Below are 17,386 nucleotides of genomic sequence, written 5' to 3' on the forward strand. Positions count from 1 at the left end.
TATTTATATCAGATTACAATTTTATAGATTGTATATAACCAAATATTAACTAATAAAAATAAAATCATAATTATTAGTAAGATTATGCAATTAAAATAAAATACGTAATAATGATACATTCTTATATCATAATTTATTGTATGTGTTTATTTATTCTATATTTACATACTACATACTTATATACTACAAATATATACAAAATATTATTTATAGTAAAATTAAAAAATTAATCTATCGATTTTCACTGATAAAATTAATATACAGAATTGTTTTATAAGTAGAATAAAAATTTATAATAAAATAATATTTCAATTAGTTTACTATTTACTATACTAGATTTTTGAAAATTAGAATTAATATCTTTTTATCTACTAGTTTTTTACGGCTTTTGAAGTTTTATAATTTAATCAGTATTCATTTTTTTTGTATAAAAACAATGAAATTTTTCCTCTTAAAAGGAATATGATTGTTCTCGTCTTCTTAATTATTTTGTAATTAATATATTTAAACAGCAAAATGTAAAACTATTATAAACTTAAAATGTTCAATTGGAAATAAAAATGAAGAAAATTACTTTTTATATATAAGATTGTATTCAAATTTCAAATATTAATTCAGAATTAATTCTTGCCAATTTTTCAATTCATAATGAAATTATTTGTTGAGTGATAAGTGTCGTCAGAAAGAGACAAAAATCACGAAAAAAGTTCTTTTGTAGGAACCCATGAAACCAACTACAAAATTAATTTCGGTAACTATCTAACACCTCTAATGAATGAAACTCCTTAATATCGACAGACGATACTATGCCAATCATACCAGTAATAAAGAACAATTATAACTAAATTAAGAGTTAGGTGGCTCAACATCGTACGTCAGTTATCGCACGAGTCGTTCTTGTCTTGATTATTATCTAAATTCGACTGATTATGTTCTGCAATCGAGCTCAACGCTGACTCTTTAACAACGAATCTCTTAGTGTGACTTCGGTCACGTCCAAGTCCGGCTGTGAAAGCGGGTAATGTGCGATTATCAGGAGCGTCGTCCACGGGAGGACTGTGGAGTGCAATCCTTTTACTGTGGGCGTGTTTCTGATTTTAATTCAAGTTCAGGTTGTGGGAAGATGATGTCTGGACCCGTGGATGTCGAAGATCTTGGAAATTTCTATGGTTTGACAAATCAACTTCAATCGAACATTTATCCATTTCCATATAAGAGCTGTGTTTACGGGCACCAGCAGCAACAATCCCCTGGATATTATGAATCGACCAGTCTTGAGAATGCCGTAATCGCCTACTGTACAGACAGCAAGTGGATATCATGTCCGGTGGCGAATTATTGTCCTCTCTATGAGGCTTCACCCTTGCAATCATTGCAGATACTTCCGTGCGTTCGAGATGTTTGCGGCTATTATACAGCCGAGGATGACATTCTCGAGGAATTTCTGTGCGTGGTTAATATATTCTGTCGTTCGTTAATATATTGATGAATGTCTTGTGCAACCGATCGTTTTCACAAGATAAAATTGGTTAATATTAATTCGTCTCATTCAGTTTGCTGATTATTTTTTCAAACGTATATACACAGTACATTAATTGATGTGAATGGTGTTCCATTTTTTATTGTTTGAAAAAATGTAGATTGTATTAATATAAAAGAGATCTTGAAACACGGTTAGAATTTTTATTATAAATAATGAACTTGTATTTAAACAGAAATATGCTTATTAGATTAATTCATATCATTGTACTATTATATGTAATTGTAATAGTTACTTAATTGATGGAAATGTAATGAGGATGAAAATTTTTATATCGTTAATTCTAAGAGATCATACAAAGTCGATTATTTTAAAACAATATAATTGAATTTATGCTGGATTTTATATACATTTTATTTGATTAAATTAATAAATATTTCTTTAAATATTTGCATTAATAAAAGTATTTTATGTAAAAGTTATTGCCAATTTTTTAACTTGAAAATTTTATAGAAATAATATTAAATTAAATACTTTATACAATTTGATTCCTTTTTAGCGATTTTTTTTATCTTGATGAGCACAAAATAAAAAATACTTTATAAAATGAATTTTATCTTAACTCATTGAAAATCGATTGATTTTATAGACATTATGATAAAATTAATTAACGTGATTATTATACTCAATATTGTCAATATGCAAATTTTATTTGAATTTAGATTTAGATTTAATTTAGATTTATTAAACATTATATAATTATGCCATAGAAATATTAAGTAAATATATAAATAAAAATTAATTATTTATGTAAGATTAAATAAATCGTTTTACTCATTTGCTTAAATATTTTATACTGTTATTATATCTAATATAATAGCGCATTTAGTAGTGTAAAAGAAGAATAATATATTAGTGAGGGTTAATGATGCAAGAGTTTTGTATTAAAGGTTAAAATTTGATGAAAAAAATTTTAAATTCAATATTCTTAAACTATACTTAAATTATATATTTAATCAACTATATTATCTAAATTTCATATTTACATATATTTAAAAGACTCATAGATATCTTCCTTATAGTTTAAAAACAGTTTATAAATATTAATTTAGAACGTTAAACAATGATGGATTTTATCAAACAGTATATTTTTATTTCTAAGTGCAACAATTTTTATTTATGTAATTAATAAAAAATGAAATTTGGTGAAAAAATGTAAAAAAAAAAATATAATTTTGATTTTTATGCAGTGATATACTTATTCAGATTTTTATAGTAATACACAGTAACGAATTAACATATTAATATTTGTTAAGTGGTGACATTTATTTTTCAATTTATATATTAAATTATTTATCAGATGAATTCAATTATCTTAGAATTAAAATTCTAAGAATCGGAAATATATCTGGAACATAAATAATAATATTTTATCACTAATTTAATCTACATTCTATAGCTAAACACAACGATATATATAAATCTATGTCAATATTTATTTATTTCAACTATTTCTAAAAAAATCATTGGTTATTAATTGCAATTACCTTATCTTTCTCTTATATTCTGTTTCAATTCTGGTTGAGCAGATTATTTTCAAGTTATTGATTAAAAAGTTAAAGATGTTGATTAAACATTGGAATTGAATATTGATTTTTTTAGGAGTAACGAAAAGCGGAAGGAAAAATCGCGTGATGCAGCGCGATGCCGACGTAGTCGTGAGACAGATATCTTTACGGAACTTGCAGCGGCTCTTCCGGTGTCGCCTTGCGAAGCTGCACACCTTGACAAGGCCAGTGTCATGAGGCTCGCCATTGCTTACCTTAAGGCCCGCACTCTTATGGATGCATGTGAGCTTTTATTGCGATACTTGTTATGACTAAGAGTTAGCGAGTAGTGAGTATTACACATGCAACATTGATATTACATTGATATAAGAAGCTATTCTTAAATTTTTTTCGCTATTGAAGTTTCTATTTCATTTAAGTTAATTTTACTGTAAATGTAAAATGACGGTAATAGAAAAGGGGGAAAATTGCATTATTCAAATTATTATATAAACAAAAAAGAATCTATGCGGTTTTAGGTAAGGTATTAAAATATATAAATTATACAAATAAATTGTTCGATAATAAATTCGATTACTATTTTAATTATATACAATTTTTTATTTATAACAATAGTTTTGTTTCATATTTTTTATATTTAAAAATTAGAAAAATAATTATTACTTTATTAATAAATAGGTTTAATATAATTTTATTTAGAGATAATTTTTTATTTTATGGTCATATTTCATAAGTTATAATTATTTTCAGAAGGTACTTTTTTATTAACTTAGATTCAATCTTTTTAAGAGAAATGTTCGTAGGATGGTTTGTTTTGTGATACTATAAAAGAGCTGCAATTTAAAAATTAATTGTCAATTGAGATCAAGGGACGTATATATATACAATGACCTCGATTGATCTGATAGATGGTTCCCTAATTTTAATTTATATACTCGAATTTATTTGAATCATTTGTATAAAAATCCTTTCCTGAATTTTATCATCTTATGTTTTTTTTTATTTGAATATACTTCTGCATAAATTCATAATTATAATAAGCTTTATATTTTATCAAAGCGAGTTTAACTTTAATTTTTCACTTCAAGTACATAACTACTCTTTGAATTGATAATCAAATTGTTTTCTTATATTCGTGTTTAGTGCAGAAATTAAGCATATTAAAGTTGACCTCGATGCTACCGTTAATGTACACACACATATGTTTGTATTATTCTAGTGACATTATATCAGAGAAAATGATAAGTGTACCTGTGTTGTTAATACATAAATTTTACTGAAATTTTCTTCTTCAACAATTACATGTTCTTATATTATTTAAAAGGAAGTAGAAATTAAAGCGATTTAAAAATGAATTATATAGATTTATATACTGTATATTATATATAGATACGTATAGATAAATACATTGTCATTTATGGTTATTAAAAAAGTTGTTGAAAACTATAAATACGTAATATTACAAATACAATTAAGTATTTTTTCAAAATAGTTTTATAATCGCTGTAACTTTTTAACTTTTTATATTTTTATAGAATGTGGTATAAAATAATGCAACTTCAAATGGGTTTCAATATTCATTTATATTTTTTTACATATTTACATATTTATTTATAATCTATCAAACAATAGTATATATTATCATAGCTCATAAAAAAAAGAAGGCCTATGAAAAACTCAGGAGCTATTGCTTTTACTTGTATGAAACATTAGTATGTGATACTTAAATATAAATAACAATATTACTTAGATAATTGTTAATGCAATAATAATAATCACTTTACTATTTTTCAATATATCGATAAAAACTATGGTAAAAGATAAAAATATTTATATGAGAATAATGTTTAATATAATTTTATCTGTATAATTTAAATTTTGACTATAAACATTTGTTTATTATCTTATTTTTTCCAAAATAGGTCTTGATGAATATTCAACAAATAAATTTTTCTATTTATTTCTTAATTTTGTTATTTACATGTAATTTTTGTTTTTTAGAATTATAATATACTTAGATATAAGGAATTTGTATCAAATTAGAATTCTTGTAAATGAAACTTATAATTTTAAATATTATTTAGACACTTGACTATGGATATTATTAAAAATATATACTTATATAATAAATGAAAATATTAAACTAAAATATTATACAAATTATAAAAATAAATTTTATATTTAAAGTAATGCATAATTTCATCAGGCTGGAATAAACATATAATAATACTAAAATAAGTGCTAAAACCTGAGTATAAATCTGTCTTAAAGTAAACTTCAGTATATCTATGCATTGTCAACAAATTAACTACAGATGAGAATCCTTGAATGCTAATTAAGTGTGGATAAAATTTAATAGAATGAATATCAGTGTCATATGGATTATTGTTCTATTTCTGACAGAGTAATTATTTTAGTTAATATTTTTGTAAATAGTAATGTGTATATGGTCAACTAGAAATTAAACATTGTATAGTGGTATATTAGTCTATAACTTCTAGTTTCTAATTTCTAATTCCTAAGGTTTATAAAACCGCATTTTTTAGAAACTAAATATTAACACATGTAACAATTAAAAAAATGAAACTATTTTATTTGTTATCTTAGAAAGTTATATTTAGTTCATTGATAATTTAAAAACAACTGCATTAGTGTTTACTTAACAATGTGAATTGATATTGACTTTTACACCAACATAAAAATCTTTCCCAAAATTTAAATTGCGTATTCTATCACTAATATTCTTATCTAATCAAAGCTTTTTATATTATCTTAGCCTTGTATTTAATAGAAATTATTTAAATATAAAATTATACTTATTATAATTTAACATATATATTAAAAATTTTTGATTCGCGAGATTTAAAAATTTTAAGTATTAATATAAAAATAAAAATTATGTGAATTTTAAATTTGAAATAATATAAACCGTTATCAATACGTTTCAAATTTGTGTTAAAATTATTAAACTAGAAATTAATAAAAAAATGTTCATATAATTTAAAACTTTAAAAAAAATTGTAGATATTTCATTAAATTATTTATAAGATAAAATTCTATAAACACACTGTACCTACTGTAGGTATAATTTTGAAAATTCTATTATTGTAAATTAAATTGAATTATCGCTGAATATTTATTATAAAATAGTTATTAATTATAAAAGCCAATCGGACTAATATAGACATTCAATAAGGTTTTTACGTGTTAATTTAATATTAATATTAAATTTTATTTGTATAATTTTTTAATAAAAAAATATAAATAAGATAAATAGAACGTTTATTTAAAAATATCTACTGTGGTTGTTTTATTTCTCTTGAAGCATAATATATATATATTTAAGAGATTTATGAGGGTATTGCATTATAAACAAAATTAGAATAAATTTAATTTGGAACAAATAATAAATGTTTTTTTACTATAATATTAGTATTAATAAAATATTAATAAGATAATTAAAAAGAAGAAAATTATTTAATTTTATAATTAATAATTTATTGCTATAAATATTTATATGATAATACAACTTATGAGCATATTAAAAGAATAGTGTGGTATCATTTAGCAAATATATAAAAGAAAAATTAATTGATTACTATAAATTGTGCTTGTATATGTTAGGAAATTTTGCGACAAGAATTACCGAATAGATTTTTTTATACATTTGTTGAACGATACTAATACAATAATTATTTTATATTTTTATCATTAATGCAATATTGTATATAATTTATATAAGTATAATTTAATAATATTTTGTATTTGGATGCTGTTATATAAATAAATAAATGATTATTTTAATTTATTTACATTTAAATATTAATCAATATCTCCAATTGCTATTAAATAATATCAATAAAAACCAAAAATATAATTTATAATTAAATATGGAAAGTTTGTTACAAAATGTATTAGCAATAAATAGCTGAAAAATTGATTTATATTTATGGAGTAAATTTTTTATTTAAAAAAATTCTATATCAATATTATATTATATTTGAACTTAATTGCAAACATAATATTTAGCCAAAATAACAGTATTTTTGTAACAATCAATTTATGTCTTATCATAAATTATTTAAATTTAAATTATAATTTGAAGAGTTTATAATATGTATTCATTACATTCGTTAAAAGTTTATTACTTTTTATGAAATAATTAAGAAAATTAAATAGTTGCGTAGAAAATTAAGCATAATATAAATTTTTATTAATATTTTTATTTATATAATATTTATATAATATATAAAAAGGATATTTATAAAAATTAAGTACCTCGAAAGTTACATAAAATTTAACTAATGTATAGAAAAATATATTGTTCATTGATTACAGTTCCAAAGCTACCAAGTAAATCAGAGAGCTCGCCGGAGATAGATGAATTGTTTCTTAAAGCTTTGGATGGCTTTATACTTATATTAGATAACAATGGTGATATGGTTTATCTTTCTCAAAACGTTAAAGATCACCTCGGAATATCTCAGGTAAGATTTTTTGATTGAAAGCACAAGCTTATATAATTTTATGGTATTATGTTAAGATATTCGTCAAAATTAAAGATTCAGTAAATGACAGTATTTATAGCTTGAATATTACAATAATATATTTATAATTACACATTAGATTAAACAATAATTTTTTTATTATATATTCATTTTTACATTTGAGATTATTAATCACGTTTAAATTACATTAGAACTCTTATTCTAACATTGAAAATTGGCTTTTAAAAAATAAACTAAGGTGTTTATTTGAAGGCCTATTTTAAATTATCTAAGATGGATTAATTTTTCTACAACTGTTGTAAAAATTAAAAATACTTTCATTTATTTATCCATCACATTTTGTCTGACATCTGTTTTTTTTCGTAGATGGATTTAATGGGTCAAAGTGTCTTTGATTACAGTCATCCATGTGATCACGATGAAATTAGGGATTCCTTTTCATTGAAAGCATCCGAAATCAATATTGATCATCCTTGCAACTTTTTTTTGAGATTAAAATGCACACTTACCAGTAAAGGTCGAAAAGTTAATCTCAAAAGTGCATCTTATAAGGTTCGCAGTCCTAACTTAGCATTTTTGAATTTCTAATATTATTTATCGTCAATAAATGTTTCAATGCATTTGTGATACCACCTAAAACAAGATAAAAAAACAAAATCAAATTTTTAAATAGTAAACTATAAAAATAAATTATTAATTCATATTAAAATAAATTTATTGATATAAAAAATGTAAAATAAAAACAAAAAAAAATAATAAAAACAATAAAATACATATCGGCCGATCAAAATTTAATACGATTTCTCCTGAATATTGTTTAATAATTATGTCTACATAAAACTAAATAAAACGAATTAAAATGAAAAAGATAGCATATATTATTTTTTAAACAAAATATCATAATTATGCGATTATTATTATGCGATATTATATTATGACCTCTAATAATTAAATTTAGTTAAAAACCTATGTAAAAAATAGCAAACTGTGCATTATTCTTTCCTAATTTTTAAATATGATTCCTTAATACATATCATTTCATAATTTTTTATTATTTATTTATAAATTCTAAATTAGTAAAAAAGTTATTAATTCTTTAAGGTAATACACTGCATGGGTCGCTTAATAGCACTATTGAATACCAGTAAAAATGAAAACACGAGTACGAGAGATTTGGAAAATCAAGAGGAAAATGATGAAAAACAACCAGGCATATTTCTCGTTGTCGTCGCCTCACCAGTACCCCATCCCAGTAATATCGAAATACCTTTAGGCAAATATACCTTTTTGTCGAAACATAATCTCAATATGAAGTTTACCTACGCCGATGATAAGTTAGTAGCATCATTAAATTTATAAGTTCCTATATTTTATATATGAAGTATAAATTACCTTTTGTTTTTATGACGTGAAATTTGAAATTTGAAAGACAAACAAAAGACAATATAAATTGTTTTATTTTACGAGAAGGACGTCAATCTAAAGATTATTAGTTATTCTTTTATATTAATACAATATAATAGAAATTTATGCAATTTTAAACTTCCAACAGTATAAGTAAACTACAAAACATAAACATTAAATACTGTAGATAATAATTTAAAATCATCAATCTAGAAATTATAATAATTACAGTGTATTAAGTAAATTAATAATAAATCAATTTATCGAATCATGTATATAATATAGAATTAATTAAATACTATTTAAAAAAAAATCAATTTTCTGTGAAGATAATTTAGATTCAAATAATTTATAAATTGGTGATTCATATGAAATCTACACAAACTGAAAGTAAAAAATAGTTTTGACAAGATGTTTCAAAGCAATTTCCACTTACATATAGAATTAAAGTGAGCTTGATATTGTATTTATACGTTTTTAATACTTAAAAATTAGTATGAAATTTTATTAGTTATATATAAAGAGAATAATATAGAATATTTTTTAATATTTTAACAATCGTGTATTAAATAAAACAATCTGTATGTATATAAATAATTAGGACTAAATAATATTTTATTTCTTCCGTACATTAAAAAGTATTAATGAAAATTATGATTTTCATCTTATATTAATTGCTATTATATATGTAAGCTTAATAGTAAATGTTATTTTGACACGAAATTAGACATTTAAATCATAGCATATTAATTATTGTAACGATAAATACAGACAAAACTTTATTTTTATTATTAACGAACGAATCAATTGTATTAATTTATCGAATAATGTATTTTATAATACATTGCTATATTTTCGTTGTTTTATTGCTTTGTATTTTAATCATTAGTAAATTTTAAATATTAGATAAAATACAATATTAAAATATCGATATGCTTATTGTTTATTTAGATATCAAAATAATTCAATAATAAAAAAAGGTATAAATGATAAATATAAAAAAAATTGGTGTTTGCTATTTGTAAAAAATTAGAAATATGTTAAAATAAAATATTTCTAACAAAATTATTTTTATTACTTAACTACTTTTTATTTTTATTCCATTGATGAAACATTGCAATATCAGCAAAAGTAGCTAAGAATTCATTAATAAAATTTATAATTTAGAGCGAGATATAATATATTACCCTCATATAAGTAAGCAAATTAATGATTTTACTGATAAATTTGTATAAAATTATGCATTAAAAATGAAAATATAGAATTCATAAATTTTTGTTTATTACATTTCAATAAAATAAATATGTGCTTTTGAACAAATAAAATTAAAGATGCAAACTTTTCAGCTTAATTGTATAAAAATAACATTTAATAAACTGTAATTATTTAAGTTTGTTAATAATTAAATAAAAATATTAAAGCCAATTAAAAATAGTTAATAAAAGTATCAATTAAGATTTCTTTATTTGTAAAATCAAAATTATTCGAAATGTAAGATGCAATCATAATTATAATAAAATTATAATTCATTTCGTAAAACTTTATTTCATTATATTTATAAGAAAATTAAAATGTTTAATGAGTTAATTTCATCGATAGATAAATATGAAAAAGAATTGTATAGATATAATATTTATATTATATCTATTAATTATTTATAATATATTATTAATATTAATAATATAATATAATAATAATAGATATAATATAATAATTCTTTACAATTATAATACAATTATAATTGTATAGAAAATGATCAATTTTAGAATGAGGAATAATTATTTATTTTAATATTTAAAATATTTAGACACAATAAGATAGAAACGTAAACATATTTTTGTATAGGTATAAGTGTATTTCGGAAGAATTTGTAATTAATCTTTATTTTCATTTGTGTTTCAAATATTAAATAAAAATATGTTTTGGTATTTATTTTAAGATCGCATTATCAAGGATTTACAAAACGTGTTTTTTTATAGATTGGCGGAATTTCTTGGCTGGGAAAGCAATGAATTAATAGGGCAATCTGTTTTTGATTTCCATCATGCTCTTGATAATTTATCCCTGGACAAATATTTTAAATCATGTAAGTTATTAATTTTCATCATTTTAAATTAGAACAAGATCTATTTGATTACAATTAAAAATATATAAATTTAAAAAATTTTGTATTCTTAAAATATCGTTTTAATAATTATTGCATGTCGAATACATTATAACATATGTAAAACAAAATAAATTAGTATGATTATTGACTTAATTATATTTTATAAATTTTTAAAACTGTTTCTAAGCTTATTTTACTCAAACAAAATTAAAAATAAATATTTTAATAACAAAAATTTTATTAATACTTCAAGTATTGAGGAGTAGATCTTGATATAATTTTAACATTATTTTCATTTAACACAAAACTAACTTTGCTGTAATATTTCTTTCGGTATACTTTTCTGAACTACATACCTAAATATATCATTTCAAAATAATGATGAATTTAATAATACATATTTATGAAATCGATAATTAAATTAAGGCATATAATACTTCATGATAAATATTTATTGTCTAGTAGAATATAATAGTATTTTTTATTTTTTAATCTATAATACAGTATATTAAATCAGTAATTTTAAAATAATTTTAATTTAAAATATAAAAACCATAATTTACTGAAGCAGTAACTTACAAATTTATTCTATATAGTATATTTTAGGAATTTTTTAAATATTGAAACAGTATAAAAATATAATGTGTTATATTTCGAAGTTAAATTTTTCTATGCAGATAATCTATATTTTTACATAATTCTTTGAAGAATATATAAAATTTAATATGTAATTTATTTAATGAGTTATTTTATTATATGAAAATACTATTTTTGTTATAATTTACAAAAATTTATAAATTTATATTTGTCATAATATTAATTGACTATCTAATTATAGCAGTGCATGCCTGTCTCTTTGCATAAATATTTGCATGTGTATGTGAAAACACAAATTTTATTACTATTTATTTATGAGTTTAAATATAATTTTGTTTACTATAGATGTAATATTTATTATGTATTATAAATTATATAAATATCATAAACTTTTGTTGTAAATAAAGTGATTTGAGTAGGTTTGTGAAAAAGCTATTTTTTTAATGGAAAGGTTCCTTGAATATTATAGTATTTATTTATTAAAATCATAATTTGAAAAAATATTTTTGTATTTATATTAATAATATTTTTATTTTATTAGTTTTTATTTAATTATGATATATAATGATATAATGATAATGGAATTATACCATATCAAATAATTTGTATATTTTTAATAAAAAAAATATACCATAAATATAGAATTTTTATATTTAATAGATTAAAAATGATCTTTAACTATTAGAGTTCGTTATTAATGAAAAAAATTGTTTATATAATTTTAACATTCGAACTTCAATAACTATGTAAGACTTAAGGTATTATTAATAAAATTAATTTCAACAATACCTAAATATTGATTACGGACATTTATAAATATTTTTGTAGAATAGGATTTATTGGGAGATTTTATTTTATGCATATAATTACGAAAACTAAATTTGAATACAATCTATGAAAAATATTATATTTATTTGATAAAATAATCAAAAGTTTGACATTTTAAATTAAGATCCACGTTTCATCATATAATTTGTCTAAATTAAAATTATGACAACAGTAACATTATTAATATTGATTGATGTAACTATTTTCGTTTTCAAAGCAAGAATCAGAAATTGCAAAAGTTAATAAAAGAGTGCAATTTAATTTTCATAATTTAAGATTTGAAGTTCCATTTCAACAATACTCGTATGCTTTCGAACTTTATTGACCAAAATTACGCCGAATAAAGCTCGTTATTCTTATATACACAGGACAAAATATTTTGCAATCAATTGAATAGACTGAATAATGATTTTAAAAGTGAAGCTACTAGTTAGGTGAACTATAAATTGAGGAATTCTTGTGGAAATTTGTCACGTATTGTCTTTTCGTTTTCTATGATACTACTATATTTTTTTCAATGTACGTGTGTTTGGTTAATGATCCCCTAATTTATATTTATCTATATAGATTCGCTGGGATCTTTCGACAATAACATTTAGAGGGGAAACTAAAATCGCCGCGCTACATTTGAAATTTTTAACAAGTATACTCACTTGTTTCATATCATACATGTGTGTGTGCGTGTGTGTGCGTGTGTAAATTTTGATTTAAAGTATTATGAAAACATGTAATGATATTAGATTCATTATACGTCAACGATTCATAAATTTTATTAGCTGTCCCCAACACAAGTAATTATTTATACAATTGTTGTTATGTGTAGCAGAAGATGAATATATTGCGATGAAATAATTGTTTTTTTTTAATGTTCCATGTCAGACCTGAGGAATATCGATTATATCTTTACTTAGAAGCCACATAATTACATCTATAATTTAAACTATAATTTAATAATTTAAATATTAGGAGCAATATTTAATTTGCTAGTGTAATATGTATCTTCTGCAGCTTAACATAATATATTTGTCAAGCTAATTAAAAAATAGAGTCTTATTGTATATATAAATAATAATATAAAATAATTCTTGAATTTAATTATTTTTTCCATTCTAATGCATTCAACCTTATTATCAGTAATTGTACATTTTTTCAAGTAATTTTATTTTTGGGAATTTGGTGTATATTTAAATAGAGCTTAAGCTCGGTGAAACTGTCTTTATTATTTATTCCGTTGTAATTCTTATTAGAATTATAAACAGGCGATTTAAATAGGTTTACATCTCCCGATCATAGGAAATAGGTAACGTGTTTACTTTTTGTTCTCTGATTAGTATAAATAGATCAACTATCGTCAATTGACTCGTACTTTTAGTATTATTTACATTATTTAGTATTATGTACATTTTCTAAAAGTCTAATGCAAATATATAATATGATATATGATAATTATAACTAATTCTCTTACGTTTCATATTTTGTAGTGTTCAGCAAAGGACAATGCGAGACAATGGCCTACCGCTTTCTGAATAAGAGCGGCGGCTATGCTTGGGTTGTTACCCAAGCAACACTTATTCACTGCTCAAGGTTACAGAAGCCGCTATCCGTTGTTTGTGTCAACTACTTACTAAGGTAAGAAAATTTGTTCTTTCTTCATATACAATGTAGCCTTTATGCTTTTGTTCCATTTAAATCTAAACGTAACACGAGACTTGAAAATTAGTTAATTTCTTTCCTCTCTTTAATCATTTTATATGTATCCCAATGTTTTATTCGTTGCACCCTTTATTTATTATTGATAGATTGATAATTTTTTATTTTTAATCTGAAAGACTAATTTTAAACAAATTCATTTGTATTTTTAAAGTATCAGTACATAATCTGAAATCGTAGAATATTTTTGAAAAATTTATATGAAAAACGTAACTTATCGATTATAATAATTATAAATTAATTTACAATTTATGGTTACTGTTTATAATTTAAAACACTTAATTTTAAGATTGAATTAATAATACAAAATATTCTTATGATACAATATTATTCCAAACTTAAATTTTATATAAGTTTACATATAAAATTATGATAAATAAAAAGAATAAAATAAAAATATTCAGAGAGTTTTTTATGTATTGCATAAGACAAAATTGAAACAAAGATATATAATGTAAATGCATTAATTTACATATATATTTATATAAATATCTAAAATTAAATCAAAACTTGTATTGTTACTTACATATATAATTTTCAAGAAAAATTCTTGTTTAAATTAGATATCTGAATATATTTATAATTTTATTAATTTATTTATTTATTATTATTTATCTCAAAATATAACGGAATGAGATTAATTACTTCTAATTTTTAAGTATATTCAAAAGATCAAAATGCTGTAGAAATACTGCGTAAAACAATAAAAGATATAATCTTTTTGATATATTTATTCAGAGGTAAAAATTCATATTTCATCATTATACTCTAGTTTGTTCATTTTTATTTAATAAAGTATTAATGTATCTGTAACATATTTTAAAAATATTTTTCGTATTTATTTTAAGGTAAAAAATTTTGATGAGAAGTTAACACTGGAATATAAAAAATATCCAGCTACAAAAATAATTGTAGAATTGGTAATTGGTATAAAATAATTATTCTTTTCATTAAATTATTGGTTTTTGCGATTGCTGTCTTGTTCATTACAAACTACTCTTCAATGTGTCAATATATTATAGGTTGTATTAGATATTTCTTTATCAAGACGAATTCTTCGTGGAAGTGAAAAAATTCATGCCTACAAAAAACATGAAATTGTTCTTCGGAACCATCTGATTTATATACAATTGTAAAGTATATAAAGCACAAGGACGTGAGCATATCACTTTGCCAAGAATTTTGTGAAGGGTCAGAGGAGTTGACCCCCCCCCCTCGTTGTATCTGCGGCCAGGTGGCGTAGATTTCTCTCCTTCTTTCTCTATCTTCTCACTCCCATCTTCATTCCTTTGCTGGGCCACACGCATTGCCACGCGCATCTTCCTGGTCGATATGACCGCCAGTCCTCCCCCCTCCAGGTTGCGCTTTTCCCTCTCAGCGAGGGCGACGGGTCTGACTCGATCGAAAGCGAGAGCACGCGTATACGCTGAAAGTGAAGGCGAAAGCTCGTCGCCACCACTGCCACCGCCCCGCGATATCCCTTCTCTCTTCAGCCACCCACGTTGAGGCATCGAGGGGGATGGAGGTAGGGTGCGCTTTTGCCATTTATCGGGTGGGTTATTTTGTCGTCCTGTGCAATCCGTGAACGACATATCGAGACTCCGTTGTGAGAAAATTGTGTTACTTCGTAACGAAGCAACGAATGCTGTTTTTACTGCTGCCACTGTTGCTCTTATGTGTTAAAGCGAATCTAGAAAGCGTAAGATACTAAACTCCAAAGTATTCTTGTTGTTACTTTTACTATTTCACTTTTTTACTTTACTTCATTTAGTGGTAGTTCTGCATATCTTTGAACCGCTTCTATTTTTGAATTTCCAAGCTATTCCAGATTCTAGTCTGCATTTTCTTTAATCCTGCTGTTTTTTCACTGTCGGTTATTTGATTATTTGTTATTTCATTTTCCCTTCAACATGTTTGATAGTTTTTATATTATGACATATATTGCATCGTTATTCACATTTACGCTTGATACTATGTGTTGTAATTAAGTTTCTATTTTATAACGACAATAAGTTATTATTATTCAATTTTCATGTTAAGCACCATCTTTTTAAAAAATACATTTATAATTTTGGCTAATTCATATTAACGTTGAAATAGGTAACGTTATTAATTGAAAATCATTGTAAACAATAGAAATTATATTTAGAATGATACCAAGTACTTTGTATAAAAAATCTATTGTTTTAATAATGTTTAATTATTAAAATTACTTTGTTAATCATACAATTAATTAACAAACTTTTTAAAATGTTTTCCATTATACTATAAAATTAAAAAAGCAATAAAATTTAGTATAGTCAACACGCGATTGCTTTCTGTTTTAACTTTTGTCTCGTTGATGCAAAGCGTTTATAATTTTATACTCAAGTATGGATAGTCACAAAAAGTAGTTTGATTGTCTATTCAAATTTTATTCAACTTCGATTTAACTTAATTGATTCTCAAATATGCTGCCATTTTTTTAATAATAATTATTGTTTAAAATTTATATTCATTTTATTTTAAATAGAATTTGAAAATTAACAAGAAAAGAAAATATAATGACATATATAAGTATAATTTGACTTTGAAATCTGAAAATATTATTGATATTTATATATTTCATTTCCGTATGAATTATACGGAAAATTAAAATTCTCAAGTTTCCTAAATTTATTTCATAAATAAGAACTGATCCTTTCATTCAAGATTTTAGTTTGAATTTAGAAATTTTATATAATACCTAATAATCTCTATATTTATAATAGGGATATATATTCATCCAATAGCTGGAAAATATAAAATAATTATTTGTTGCATGTAATATTTCGCATATATAATTCTACTTATCGATTTTTTTACTTGTAAATCTTTCTTTGTGATACATTTATTATTCACTTATAATTAACAAAGAATGTATTCATTGTTCTAAAGTTAAGGTTGAAATCTAAAATTAAATAAAATTTTTAAGTACTCAAAAGTATATGTAGCTTTATTATATAACATTAATGTCCAATAATATATCATCGTAGCTTACCTCTCATATAAATCTTTTAAATTATTAAGTTGGTCAAATTTTGTTTCCCATTTAAGTATTTTTTCTTTAAAGTACTAGCAGAACTAAAAGCTAGAACTAACTATTTGTATTTTCTATTGCGTCATATCCATTTGTCTCTCTTCCTCATCTACATTTTCATCTGCT

At 22.6% G+C, this 17,386-nt stretch overlaps 1 protein-coding gene across 1 annotated transcript in view; it reads left to right on the top strand.

Moving 5' to 3' along the window:
• Positions 1-1,068: 1,068 nt before the first annotated feature.
• The window catches only part of sima (HIF-1 transcription factor component sima), a 48,997-nt gene continuing 32,679 nt past the window's right edge, over positions 1,069-17,386 (top strand). Inside the window, exons 1-7 of the mRNA XM_011506372.1 lie at positions 1,069-1,446; positions 3,143-3,330; positions 7,387-7,535; positions 7,923-8,108; positions 8,658-8,890; positions 10,940-11,046; positions 13,974-14,121. Coding sequence (XP_011504674.1) covers positions 1,124-1,446; positions 3,143-3,330; positions 7,387-7,535; positions 7,923-8,108; positions 8,658-8,890; positions 10,940-11,046; positions 13,974-14,121 — 1,334 coding nt within the window. The 5' untranslated portion in view covers positions 1,069-1,123. The remainder of the gene's footprint in view (positions 1,447-3,142; positions 3,331-7,386; positions 7,536-7,922; positions 8,109-8,657; positions 8,891-10,939; positions 11,047-13,973; positions 14,122-17,386) is intronic.

Source organism: Ceratosolen solmsi, unplaced genomic scaffold (genome assembly GCF_000503995.2).
Source record: "Ceratosolen solmsi marchali unplaced genomic scaffold, CerSol_1.0 scaffold7, whole genome shotgun sequence".
In the NCBI taxonomy this organism is placed as follows: Eukaryota; Metazoa; Arthropoda; class Insecta; order Hymenoptera; family Agaonidae; genus Ceratosolen; species Ceratosolen solmsi.